The sequence below is a fragment of the Medicago truncatula genome, chromosome 1 (assembly GCF_003473485.1).
Source record: "Medicago truncatula cultivar Jemalong A17 chromosome 1, MtrunA17r5.0-ANR, whole genome shotgun sequence".
NCBI lineage: Eukaryota > Viridiplantae > Streptophyta > Magnoliopsida > Fabales > Fabaceae > Medicago > Medicago truncatula.
The window spans coordinates 29,964,041-29,976,312 of record NC_053042.1 but is presented as its reverse complement, the minus strand read 5'-3'; the positions used below and the strand labels follow the sequence as shown (position 1 = coordinate 29,976,312).

The 12,272-nt window shown below is 32.3% G+C and overlaps 2 protein-coding genes across 2 annotated transcripts; one reads left to right on the top strand and one right to left on the bottom strand.

The window, feature by feature from the left end:
- Window positions 1–3,659: 3,659 nt before the first annotated feature.
- Window positions 3,660–4,653, top strand: LOC25483806 (auxin-responsive protein SAUR15). The gene has a single exon (XM_013612516.3). It carries the CDS (start codon window positions 3,793–3,795, stop codon window positions 4,180–4,182), a length of 390 nt encoding a protein of 129 aa, XP_013467970.1. The 5' UTR covers window positions 3,660–3,792; the 3' UTR covers window positions 4,183–4,653.
- A 1,227-nt stretch (window positions 4,654–5,880) lies between these two features.
- On the bottom strand, window positions 5,881–11,428 carry LOC25483805 (uncharacterized). The gene is made up of 3 exons (XM_013612515.3): window positions 10,536–11,428; window positions 7,137–7,305; window positions 5,881–6,576 (listed from the first exon to the last, which is right to left on the bottom strand). The coding sequence occupies exons 1-3, from the start codon at window positions 11,316–11,318 to the stop codon at window positions 6,119–6,121; spliced, it is 1,410 nt and encodes a 469-aa protein (XP_013467969.1). The 5' UTR covers window positions 11,319–11,428; the 3' UTR covers window positions 5,881–6,118.
- Between the last annotated feature and the right edge of the window lie 844 nt (window positions 11,429–12,272).

The window sequence follows — 12,272 nt, the reverse complement described above, 5'->3', positions numbered from 1 at the left end:
ATTGTTGAATCTGACAATTGAAACAAATGTTTAGATTTACAAAGGATGCGTGAGAAACAAGAAAGGTGGGATGAGAAATTTTCAATATATTTTTTAATCAACAATTTCCAATATTATGGCACGAGCACTCCACATTTGTGTTTATGTGTTCATGATCATTATAGGACTTTGATATTTTTAATCTTTAATACTTTAATATTTAAAATTCTCAAGTTCACATCTTGATAAATAGACTAAAGAAATTTGCTTTTATGTCTCCCTTTATTCCTCTCGTGCCTCCAAATTTTATGTTTTTGCCTCTAAACACATCGTTTGCGAGTTACGAATTGAATGGTTCCGTTTGATTGGACCAAATTTCTTATCATCTCATGATGAAAGCTTTTTCTCTTCAGCATTTAAATGACCGTTCAAAATATGACCTTCTAACTTTTGCTCCATCTTAAGGTTATTTATGCAATCCAAAAACAACACTAATGCTTCATATTTTGAATGCCTTAAAATAATCACTTGGCCTAAATGGACATCTACATTTCCTAAAACGTGTGTATTCTCATTTCAACTCATCTCACATCACATATTACATATATCATATCATCTTCTCTCCAAGTGTAATAGATGGGTAACACTTGAGTGACATTATAGATGGTGACATTGGTGACATTGACCAACCACAATATAACAAGTGGCTTTCTTATATCCATATATCTTTTTTCAAATACAATCAACACATAAATTTCAAAATTGAGTACTACACAATCAACTTTTCATAAACAAAGTTCCGTAAAAATCATTTTTAGATTTTACACAATAATTTTTTTTTGTAGACCTCATTGAGGATCTTGTCTAAAGTTAGAGAAAATGTGGTGGTGAAGAGTGTTAAAGGAATTTTTTCGTCGAAAAGAAAGAGTGTTAAGGGAATTTTAAAAATATTGCGTGAAAGAACTAAATATGAGGTATCAAAATTATAGTTCTTGTTTTATTTCCCTTTTACCAAACTCAAATAGACGTAATTTTTGATTTTGATTCTACTATCTTTGTTTTAGCATTTGAATAAAACTTATTTATATATATAAAAAAAAGACAAATTTTATGGTACACCCAAAAATTTGAGTGTATTGATACACCCAATCAACAAATTAATAGTTAAATGTGTTATTTTTTGAAGAGAAAAATTGTTTTCCATCACCTATAATTATAATAATTAAATCTTATTAACCAAAAACGTCGACGAAATAAAATTTAATTTTTCTGAGTTTTTAGTACTCATAATAGAGAATTTTGATTATTTATTACAATAAAATGTAAAAAAAATTAGTATGATTTTTATAAACAATGAAATGACGTTTTTTTCTTATAAAATGACATTTTCTAAAATATAAATATCAACAAATAGCTCTTTATTCCATAAAAATAATAGTTAATTTAAAGATTTTTGAAGTAGGAGTACCGGTACACCTTAATTTGCGGGTGTACCGTAGAAGTTCCTAAAAAAAAAAAAAGCATCAACTACACAAACCTTTTTCTTCAAAAAAAAACTACACAAACTTTTTGGTATTGCAATTAATTTATCAATTCATCAATACAATGATCTATGGTGAAAAAATTGTAAGGATTATAGGAATATCTAGAATTATGGTGAATGGCCTCTTGGCAACAATAGTGTTCATGAAATAGTTTTGGTTGGGAAAATATTCCGTCCTTTATTTCCAGTTGGATGTAGTACTAATTCAATTGTATTTGGTCCCATGTTTTAATATATGGGAGTTCTTTTGATATTCAAAAGAAATAGTGCTCCTAAAACACAAAGAAAGAGAGACGTATGTGAAACATATATTGGCTTATGTTTCTTCTTCAACCGTAACTTGTTATGTTCTTGAGTACTCTTCACATGGCCGGTTATAGTTCTCATTATTTCAAAATGGATCGTCTTTTTTCTTTTTTTAGGAAAAAAAATAATCATATTGATGCTCATCTTATTGAACTCATTATTTTGAAATAGGTCATCCTTAACATTCATTTTGTCAAACTTCTAAATTTCATAGAAAAAATAATATTGAAATTATTTAAGGTCGTTAAATAAATTTGCAAAAGTGAGCAAATAAAAGTTAAATCTAACTTAACCTTTTTTTTTTTGTGGTGGTCAGGGTTTGAACCCCGAACCTTGCATGTATTATACATTGTCACTATCAATTGAGCTAAACTCACGAGGACGAAGATACTAACATCTCACAGCATGTCTCGAATATATAATCTTTAACTTTAAAAAACATAAATAAAAATACCCCTAAAAAAATATAAATACTTATCAAACTGACAAATATTACTTTTCTATAGATGATGGATATCATTTTTGTAAATATTTTTTTATTGAAAAATAATGGCATCCTTGTTGAATAATATTTGACTACTTTCAGCTTCTTTGCTTTTCCTTTGCTGCTATGCACGTTGTGTCGCTTTATGACTCATGGGAGAGATAATTAATGTCATGTTGCATTCTTTATCATTGTGTTTCAATGTTAAGCTAATTGAAGCAAAACATCAAATCAATTCCATTGCCACCATGGTTAAATTTGTTTTTGTTCGTAAATTTTGGGTTGATGAGGTGGAGTTTTAGTTCCAAAATCATGACTGAACTAACACAATACTTTTAATGTTATTCTCTCAAAACAAAAACAAAAAATCTTGCCTCTTATTTGAACTACTTTGTTTCTTATACTACTCTCAAAATTATTGTTTCTAATTTGACATTAGAGAGATGAATTTACTGGTATTGGTATAACATAAGACAATAAAAAAGAGCCAAATTAAACCCGTGATGAAATATAGTTTCAAATAAAAATGATTCCCATGTAGTGGACCACAAATAACCATAGTGTGGTCTCCCCATTTTTAATGAATGATACCATATTCTTTCGAAAATACAAAATTGAACTATATGTCTATATCATTGGTTTAATTAAATGTCGACAATATTGCAATTTTTAAATCTTTGATTAGCCCATAGTTTGCGCCATTCCCTTGACACGTATGCAATGGACACCTAAAAATTACAACCAACAAATTTGGAGTTGAGACCCACCACACCAACTGTATTATCATACTGCTCAACCACTTATAAGTGGTAGTGTGCCACACATTGTTGGTGCTTTTTTTCTTTATTTTTTAACAGTATAACAGATAATCTATTTTTATCCCTTTTAACTATTATTAGGTCATGCTTAATTAATCCACTAATCACACTTCAAGACAACTTGAATTTTCAATAAAAAATTTGAGAATATTTTGTTCAAGAAAAAACATGTGGTATAGTGCAAACTAGTTTTGTATTACCTCCAATAAAAAAAATTATTAATGGTATGTTTGGATTGACGTTTAATTTATCCAAAATCACATTAGCACAGAAGTTATGTATAATAACTTTCGTTTATTTTTAGTGGTGAGAGTGCATTGGAACGTGGTATTACCTTGGTAAAGGCGTGTATCTAAACACTGGCTAAGTCTTTTAAATTATTAACCAAACTATCTATACGAAATCAATATTAAATGTAGTGTAAAACTAATTTAAACCTATAGTACATCTCAAAACATTCACATGCCATAACTTGTTTTTATATAATTCAAACGTGGAAAGCGGACTTTTTCAAAAGGTACACATTCCCTTTGTACTTTTATTCCTCCATCACCTTCTTACCTCTTTACAAATATAGTCCTAAAGTCCTCCCTTCTAACTTGCACAAAAATCCTCACAATTTCCTTCACATATTTCAACTTAGTTTAACAACAAAAACCAAAATGCTAGGGAAAAGAATGGTATCATTGAAGAAACTGGCCAAGAAGGTGAAGGCTAGTGGTGGAGCTGGAGCTGAGTCAAACACTGATCCTCCCTACAATGAATGTTTGTTGAAGGGATATGAAGAAGAATTCTCCACAAGCACAACTCCAACTGGTTTTTTTGCACTCTATGTAGGGGAAGAGCACCAGAGACATGTGGTTCCAACAAGCTATCTTTCTCACCCTTTATTCAAGATGTTGTTGGAGAAGTCATACAATGAGTTTGGATTTGAGCAGAGGAATGGCTTGGTAGTTCCATGTAGTGTTTCAACATTTCAAGAGGTTGTAAATGCTATTGAATGTAACAATGGCAAGTTTCACTTAGGCAAGATTTTTCAAGATTTTGTTTGAAGTGTTGAAAAGTAGATGTAGTCCTTGTTTCATTTTTATTGGTTAATGTTACAATGCATTGGAAGTATCACCTCTCTTGGTGCATTTCTGGGTGTGGAAATGGAGAGAATCCAAGTCACCATTTACTCTCAATCTTCTCTTTCTTTTTGCTAGTTTTTTTGTTGAGACTTGAGACACACACTACAACAAAGAATCCAATTGGGCTTATAGATGACATGGATTTAGATCATCAACATCAATACAAGTGCAGCGGACTAGGAAACCGTTTATCTGAATCCATAAGTAATTTATATCTAGATCGAACGACTCTACAACCCACTACAATGCACATCAACGGTAGTAGATCAAAACTCGAATATCTTAGTGACATTTAATTTCTATCGAAGCTATTGCTACAAGCATTTTGTCAATTAGAATTAATTTGACATGTAAATAATTCATGGTCATAGTGATCTTTTCCATATTGGTCAACTTATGCTTTTTTTTAATTATTTACTTTAATATTTTTCCCGTATACTGTTTAGCAAACATGCTCCCTAACTTTTACAATTGTCATTAAGTGCCGCAAAAGTGACCTCAGTAATTAGTGGCAGAAATTGGGCACATTCAATTAGTCAACTAGTGTCTTACTTGAATTTGTAATGCATAGATTTGGCAAAAATGTCTATACCTATAATAAGTTCACATGTAGCACTAAAAAAATTATCTAGCACCGAAAATTTCGCATGTGTATTAGGTGCTCTTCTCTTAGACTTTCCTTGTCATGAGGTAGTCGTTAATATTACTGTATGTTGGTTGAGTAATTCCGCAAGAGTACATCAAAAATATGGAAAAGTTGAGTAAAATTTAATACATCAACATAAAAGAATAGACAACTATAGTTACATTATAGGCGTGCTCATGTAGAATATGTGTACCCTTAGAGGGAGGGACATTCTCTGTGCCACTATGATTATATTCAACTACGGAAATATTGCTTGCTTCATGTTGTCTAAATTCATTTCCAAGAATGATTTTTCAAAAATATAATTGGAACGCAATGTATATTCTCATGAATGATTTTTATAAAAATAAAAAAAAATAAAACTTACATGTTTGGGTTGTTTAACCAATGTCTCTGGGGCATTGGTTAACATTCTCCAAATTTTAATTCTCAAAATTCTGATTATTAGAATACAGAAATAGGTAACTGAAAAGTAAGCAACTAACATTGAAAATGACTTGTTAAATTATCTTGATAAATAAATAAATATATTAGCCAATAGCTACTAGAATGGCCTGCTTGGTGGTTTACATCAGTATATATATGGATACCCTAACATAAAAAATTGCTTCTGCACATTAAATTTAATTGCATTAGTGGCTTATTATTCAAGAAAATGTGTTTTGCTTATCCATAATTCACTTTAGCAAGTTTCGTATTAAAAGTGAAAATGGGCAATCATTTATTTGTTACAAGTTTCATTCAACCTCTAAATAATGAAAAATTTAATTTCCTCTGCAAATACCTTCTCTTAAAAATAAATAGAAAGACAATACTAACTTATCGAGCAATGTCCGGCTCCAAGATGCTTAAGTGCATATTAACACGAACCACATCTTCTCACGTTTGTGTAGGGATACAAAATCAAAGTTCAGGCGTTCGTAAAAAAAGTGTAAGTTTTAACAAAAATGACGAATATAAAAATGTTCAGTGAATATGTATGCAAGGTGTGTGAAAGCATATTATAGTAACTTGATTCAGTCATAATTGTCTAAGTTTCTGACTGAAATAAATCAATAACCCTCTCATTTCTTGAGACCATCTCAGAGCAGAGAAATAATCTGCATTTCTGGAGAAGGTATTACCACAAACTGAAAATGAAAGAGGCAACAAAGCTTATGAATTGGTCAAAGAAATTTTCACCACATGCTTGTAAATAAATTATTGATCAACTTATTGATTTTCACTGTTACAAGCATCCACAAGTATTCTCTTCATATGATCAACTAGTTCTTGAATCTGCTCTCTTGAATGAAGGGGTGAAGGATATATACAGGCACAATCCAACTTTCCATTCCGTATGGCGTCAAACATTGCTAAGGATGGGCCAACACCATGTGCGGAAGCGCAACCCAAATAGTCTTCCAATCCAAGCTCTTCATGCATTTCATTCGAATCATCAATGACAAGGTCATCAAATACAGAGACCAGTGCAGTTCTAAGGGATGACGATGGTGTCAAACCAGGGTTATCAATGGCCTTGCACATGAGGAAGTTCAGGTCAGCCATATCTGAGAAATGCTTGTTGTAGCTCAAAGCATTTTCAAAGGATGTGTAGCTTCTCTTAGCCAACTCCCATAAAGTTTCTCCACAAACATCGTGGGTGTTTAAAATGGCAGAATGGTAAAATCCTGAACCAAACAAAAGATTAATAGGTAAGAATGTTAAACTTTTGCCAAACAATTTAAAAGGAACAAACCTTCATCCCTAAATATAAGACCTCGTTGACTAAATCACAAGAACTAAGAAAATTGGTAATAGTATTAAAGAATTACTTTATGTTTCGATCATAATATTTATTACATGTTAAAAATATATATATATATATATATATATATATATATATATATATATATAGTATAATTAAGGGTATGTTGGTAAAGAAATAATTAATGTTGATAAAAATTTGAACTGAGTCCTAAATAAAGGGACGAAGTCAGTATCATGTTTCATCGGTATGCGGATCATGAATAATTGGAAAATGGTAATGCAATATTTGAAGGTACCCAAGTTCATTAATTTTACTAATTTGCCTAAAAGCTGGCAACCTAATTGCTCCACAAAATTAAGCTAATTGCACTGCAAAACGATGTGAACAGGTTTCTGTCAACCAGTCATGTGTAATACGTACCAATTAAATTCATAAAACAAACAAAAAATGGAACAAAGAATACCAGAAACTATGGCATACCACAATGGCTGCTGGAAAGTACTGGATCAAGAAGTGGGCGACAATCAATGAGTGTTACTACCGCATATTTTTCTGATTGATAATCAGGAAGGTGCTTAGAGACCCATGCGGCAATCATTCCAGCTGCTGCAAGTGCCGCACAAAGTTTAATTCCTCTTGATTTGCATCCCTACATAATCTTGCATGATTAACTTAATTCATTCAACTGCCAGATCATAGGCAAAATGTGTGTACGAGAGTAGGATGCTATATCGATCAAATTTCATAACAATTAGATTGACATTGGATACATAACAAACTGATTTAGCATGTTGAAGAAACTTTTATCAGGTGAGCTGGCTTATATTATTCAGTGCCTAAATTTTTATTACGAAGACCCACAGATGGAAGAAAAGATACGATAAATTTATGCCTCCAAGAAAATGGCAGCTGATATGATAATATTTAAATTGGCTGTTACTTTCTCCCAAAAACAAAATATGAACTATCACTTTGTTTAGCTTACTCTAAATTACTTGATATTTTAAAGAGATTGGATCATACCACCAGGCACCAGGGCGTGATGAAACACAAACCCCCTATTCATAATGGAGGCTCTCCCTTCTTAATTCTTACCACGCTTGACTTCTAAGAGTACTCTCTGTATTAAAGTAATGAATGTGCCAATGAAGGTTTTTTTTCAAAAAAGGCTAGCATCTTCATCTTCTTTTAGAAAAAGGGAAATCTAGGCTTGGTAATGAGGATTGCAATATTCAAGATTAGTTTTTAACATTTGAAGAGACAGAATCAGTGGTTATATAAGCCAAGCTATACTATTTCTATACTACATTTAATGGTTCTGTTGCATCAAAGGGTATAAGTGTTTGCAAATAGAGACTAATCCTTTGAATTGAGTAGAATTCAATACACAAAAAGCAAAACTCTCCTCAGGAGTTTTAAGTTGTTGCCCACTCTCTTCTCAAATATTGCTTAAAATTTAAATTAATGTTTCTAGAGATATTTTAATGGCCATCAAGAAACAACTTCTTGACAGACATTGTATTTTTTTCGAGAATAAATTAGTAATTTTCAATTCTCATTTTACTCTTGCAAAAATATTATAGATTTTTTTTTTTTGCTGATATTACAACAAATTTATAAATGCCTCGTTTATTTACTCTGTTTCTTTATTCTTTATAAGAAAGACCTATCATAGGGTGAATGTAGATAATCACTTTATAGTTAGTTATACACATCATCAAAATAATCAAAACATAATGAGAATCAATGAATTTACATTCAAAAACATAAAAATCAATAAACATTAATAAAAAAAAATGCAAAATTATCCTTATACAAATCAAATTTTAACAAATTTTTTTTACCGGTTGTCATAGTTGTATTAGAGATACATCATATTGCACCCATATCTGTCCCCATATCGGCATATCCTCAATCACCCTTCCAGACATGGACCCCCATACACAATAAACGTCTCCCCAATGGGTTGGGATTCTCTCCAATCATCTAACTTTTTTACTATTATTATTGTTACTATTGAATAAAACAAAATCAGCAGACCTACAACTACCAGTAGAGCTGTCAAAAATGGGCCGAGCTCATGGACCGGGCCTAAAAAACTAACGAAAAAATGCACTCGGGCTTTTTTGGCCCAAGCCCATTTGGACCATACAAAAATTGGGCTGGCCCACCGGGCTTTGGGCCGGCCCATATTTCATTTTATTTTTGTTAAAAAACAACATATTTTTTTTAAAAAAATTATCAACTAATTTAAAATTTATTAACAAAAAAACATTTAAATAAATAAACTTAATAAATATGGATGAATTTAGCTTACAGTTTTAAAATTTTAAAGTTTATAAATTATTAATTTGATTTAATTGAAAGAATAATCTAGAGTTTAATTATTATTCAATATTAATGTAAAAATTATTTATATTTTTATGTCCATTCATTCATATTTTAGCAAAAAAATAATGGTGAATAACTAATACATAAGAAAATACATAAAAAAAAGTGAATAAATTTTAAAAATAAAACATAAACGGGCCAGGCCGAGCTGGCCCATGGCCCAACCGGGCCGGGCCCTAGAATTCACGACCCAATCATAAACAGGCCGGATCGGGCTGGTCCATTTCTATGGCCGGGCCGGCCCATTTGACACCTCTAACTACCGGTACGAAGGAAAAAACATACAATAATGTAAGTAAGAGTTTTGTTTTTATTGTTGAAAACTAATTATATGTAGTTTTATTATAATATGAAAATAGCATTTCATTGTTACTTCGTTCAACTACTCCAACTAACATGGAGTATTCATTTAATGACTGAACGTTCTTAACAAAATGCAATACCTTAAACGGCAGGCAATTCTTAATCTTAGTGATACATAGACGGTAATATTATATTCTTCTCATATCAAGTGTCACGTTTGTAATATTTACTAGTCTCGTTAATTTCATTTTAGAATACAAATGAAACATTAATTATATTTTACAAACAACTCCATTAACTCCATTATTATTAACAAGGGCACTTAGTTCCATAAAAAAAAGAAGGGTACTTCACTAAATAAAACTCATCTCATTATACAAATTTGTTAAAAAATGTGAGAAATAAATAAATAATAATGATAAAACTAAAAATAAAGCTAATGAGGAGTCGATGTCCATTGTACAAATAGACTAGTGAAGTTATGGGTGTGGGGACCAAAATTTAGAAAACACGGGTAAAGTGAGGATACAAGAGTAGGAAGACTACACCAAGTCACCACCAACACATTGATCAGTTTCAAAGGTTTAAAATACCATACAATAATTGTACCCAAAAAAAAAACATAAGTACATAACAAATTTTAATTAAACATGATAAAATATTAGTAACATTGTTCTGATCTTTGTGGTATCTTAGTAATGTTAATAGCACACAATATAAAAGAGAACACACAAAAATGTAGCCCAAGACTATTAAAAAATCATATCCAAGAAGTCTCGAGCATGATACTATCATACCATACTATATGATAAATTGATAAGAACACGATAATAACGAGGGAAATATTAACAATGCCTCATGACATTCTTTAAGGATCATAAATAGTAAGTATTAATGAAAAAAATATATAATAACATTATTTTGTATACTATTTTGTATTCGATTCAACTATGGTAGCACCGACATTAACATAGCACTGACACATATCATTACGTTCAATAGTCTAATTTTACAAATTATTTCTGTTAGTATCGTGTCAAGTGTATGCTAGGTGCTCATAGTTGTTGTAAGTATTTTGTATAGGAATGAAAATAGAAGTAGTAATAATCCATACTTAGCATAACCAACAAAAATGTAACATAATTAACGAAAGGAAACGTAAAAGAGAGAGTGATAGTGACTCACATCAAGCAACCTCTTGGTTTCATCAGCATTGAGCTGCAACCTCACCATCCTACTCCTTCGTGGCGAATCAGCATTCACGAAACTCAAATTCGAAAACCGAAACGCATTAAGCGAATAACCAAGCACGTCAAATCCACGCGCCCAAAACGGTTTATTCTTCTTCCCTTCAGGAATCAGATCCTCAATCGCCAAATTCACCTTATCCTCCTTCACTCCACCACCATCACCACCACCAGCAGCAACGAGCCTCAACAGTTCATTCAACAACGCAACCGCCGCAGCACGGTCACACGCCGACGTATGCAACCGGAGAAACACCGCTAACCGTTTTTCATCAATCGCGTACGTGCTAGCGTACATAACATCAACGTCAACGTCATTACGATATCGCCGCGTGTCACTGTCAAGGTTCATCTCGTGTTCGAGTAGCTTGTGGAAAGGATCGACGAGATCGTCGTGATCGTGACCGTTGAGGATTTGTTCGGTTTGTTGAAGGTCGAAGGATTGGATTTGAACGGTGGGATTTGGAGGAGTTATGAAGAGGAAAGTGTTGGTGGTGTTGTCGAAGTGGATCCTTGAACGGAGGATAGGGTGGGAATTTTGGAGTTTGTGGAGGGCGTTTTGGAGATGAGGGATTTGTGGTGGTTTTGAGAGAAGGAGGCTGAGGACGGTGGAGCCTGTGCCGCCAGGTACGGCTTTGCACCAGCCGTATTCGGTGCCACCGACGGGTCGGGTTGTGAGTGGTGGTTGATCTAGATTCGCGCTTTCGGGCTCTTTGGCCATGGTGCTATGGCTGGGAATGAGAAGGAGAAGAGAGTAGAGTATGAAATGCTTATGCTGCACAACGGGATAAAGAAGTGTTGAAATGAAAATATAGGTAGTGCTGGCGTATTAGACTCTATCTTGCTCGACAATTATTGTTTTGATTATATATATTTCTTACATCTCATTTTAAATGTCTCCTAAATAATTTTTTATTATTATATTCGTATTTATTGAATTTCGTTCAATTTAACTATTCTATCAATTATGATTGATAAAAATATTTTAGTAAATGATAATAATTTTACCATCAAAATCAAGAATGTATATGAAATGATAAAAAAATATAAACAAAAAATCTTGACGGAAAATATTTAAGCGACCAAAACTTTTGATATAAAGACTAAAAACGAATTTTGAGATATTTATGAAATGTAGTATGAAATATTGTTGGGTGTTATGGATGAGAGCAATGTCTTGGATATTTTTTTTTTGGATGGTTCGTGATTTTAGGGAGGTTCACACTAATGTTCCGGTTCGATTGCGTTTATTCTGTAATAGAAATTACGACCTTCGAACTTATAATGTCCTCGAAGTTGGTTAGGTTGCGACTTTGATCATTGGAGAATTTGATAGTTCTGAAGATGGACGGGATATTGTTGTTCGAGAAAATGATGGTAATTTGCAGCAGATACATGAAAGTCATGTCAAATACCTTCCTTTACAACATTGCTATTTCCTTTTGGTGAACATCATTATCAAGAACACATTGAACTTAATGAATTGACAGTGTTTCTATTAGGGAGTTTGTTGCTTTAAGATTGCAAGAGAGAGATCTTGAAGATTCGGGGGAGACGTTTATTTCAACAGTTCGTTTATCCTTACAAAATAAACTCTCATCAAATAGACTTAGTGCGTGAATCGGTAGGTGGCCCTTGAATTTGATAGGCTCTGATACCATAATGAAATTGGGGC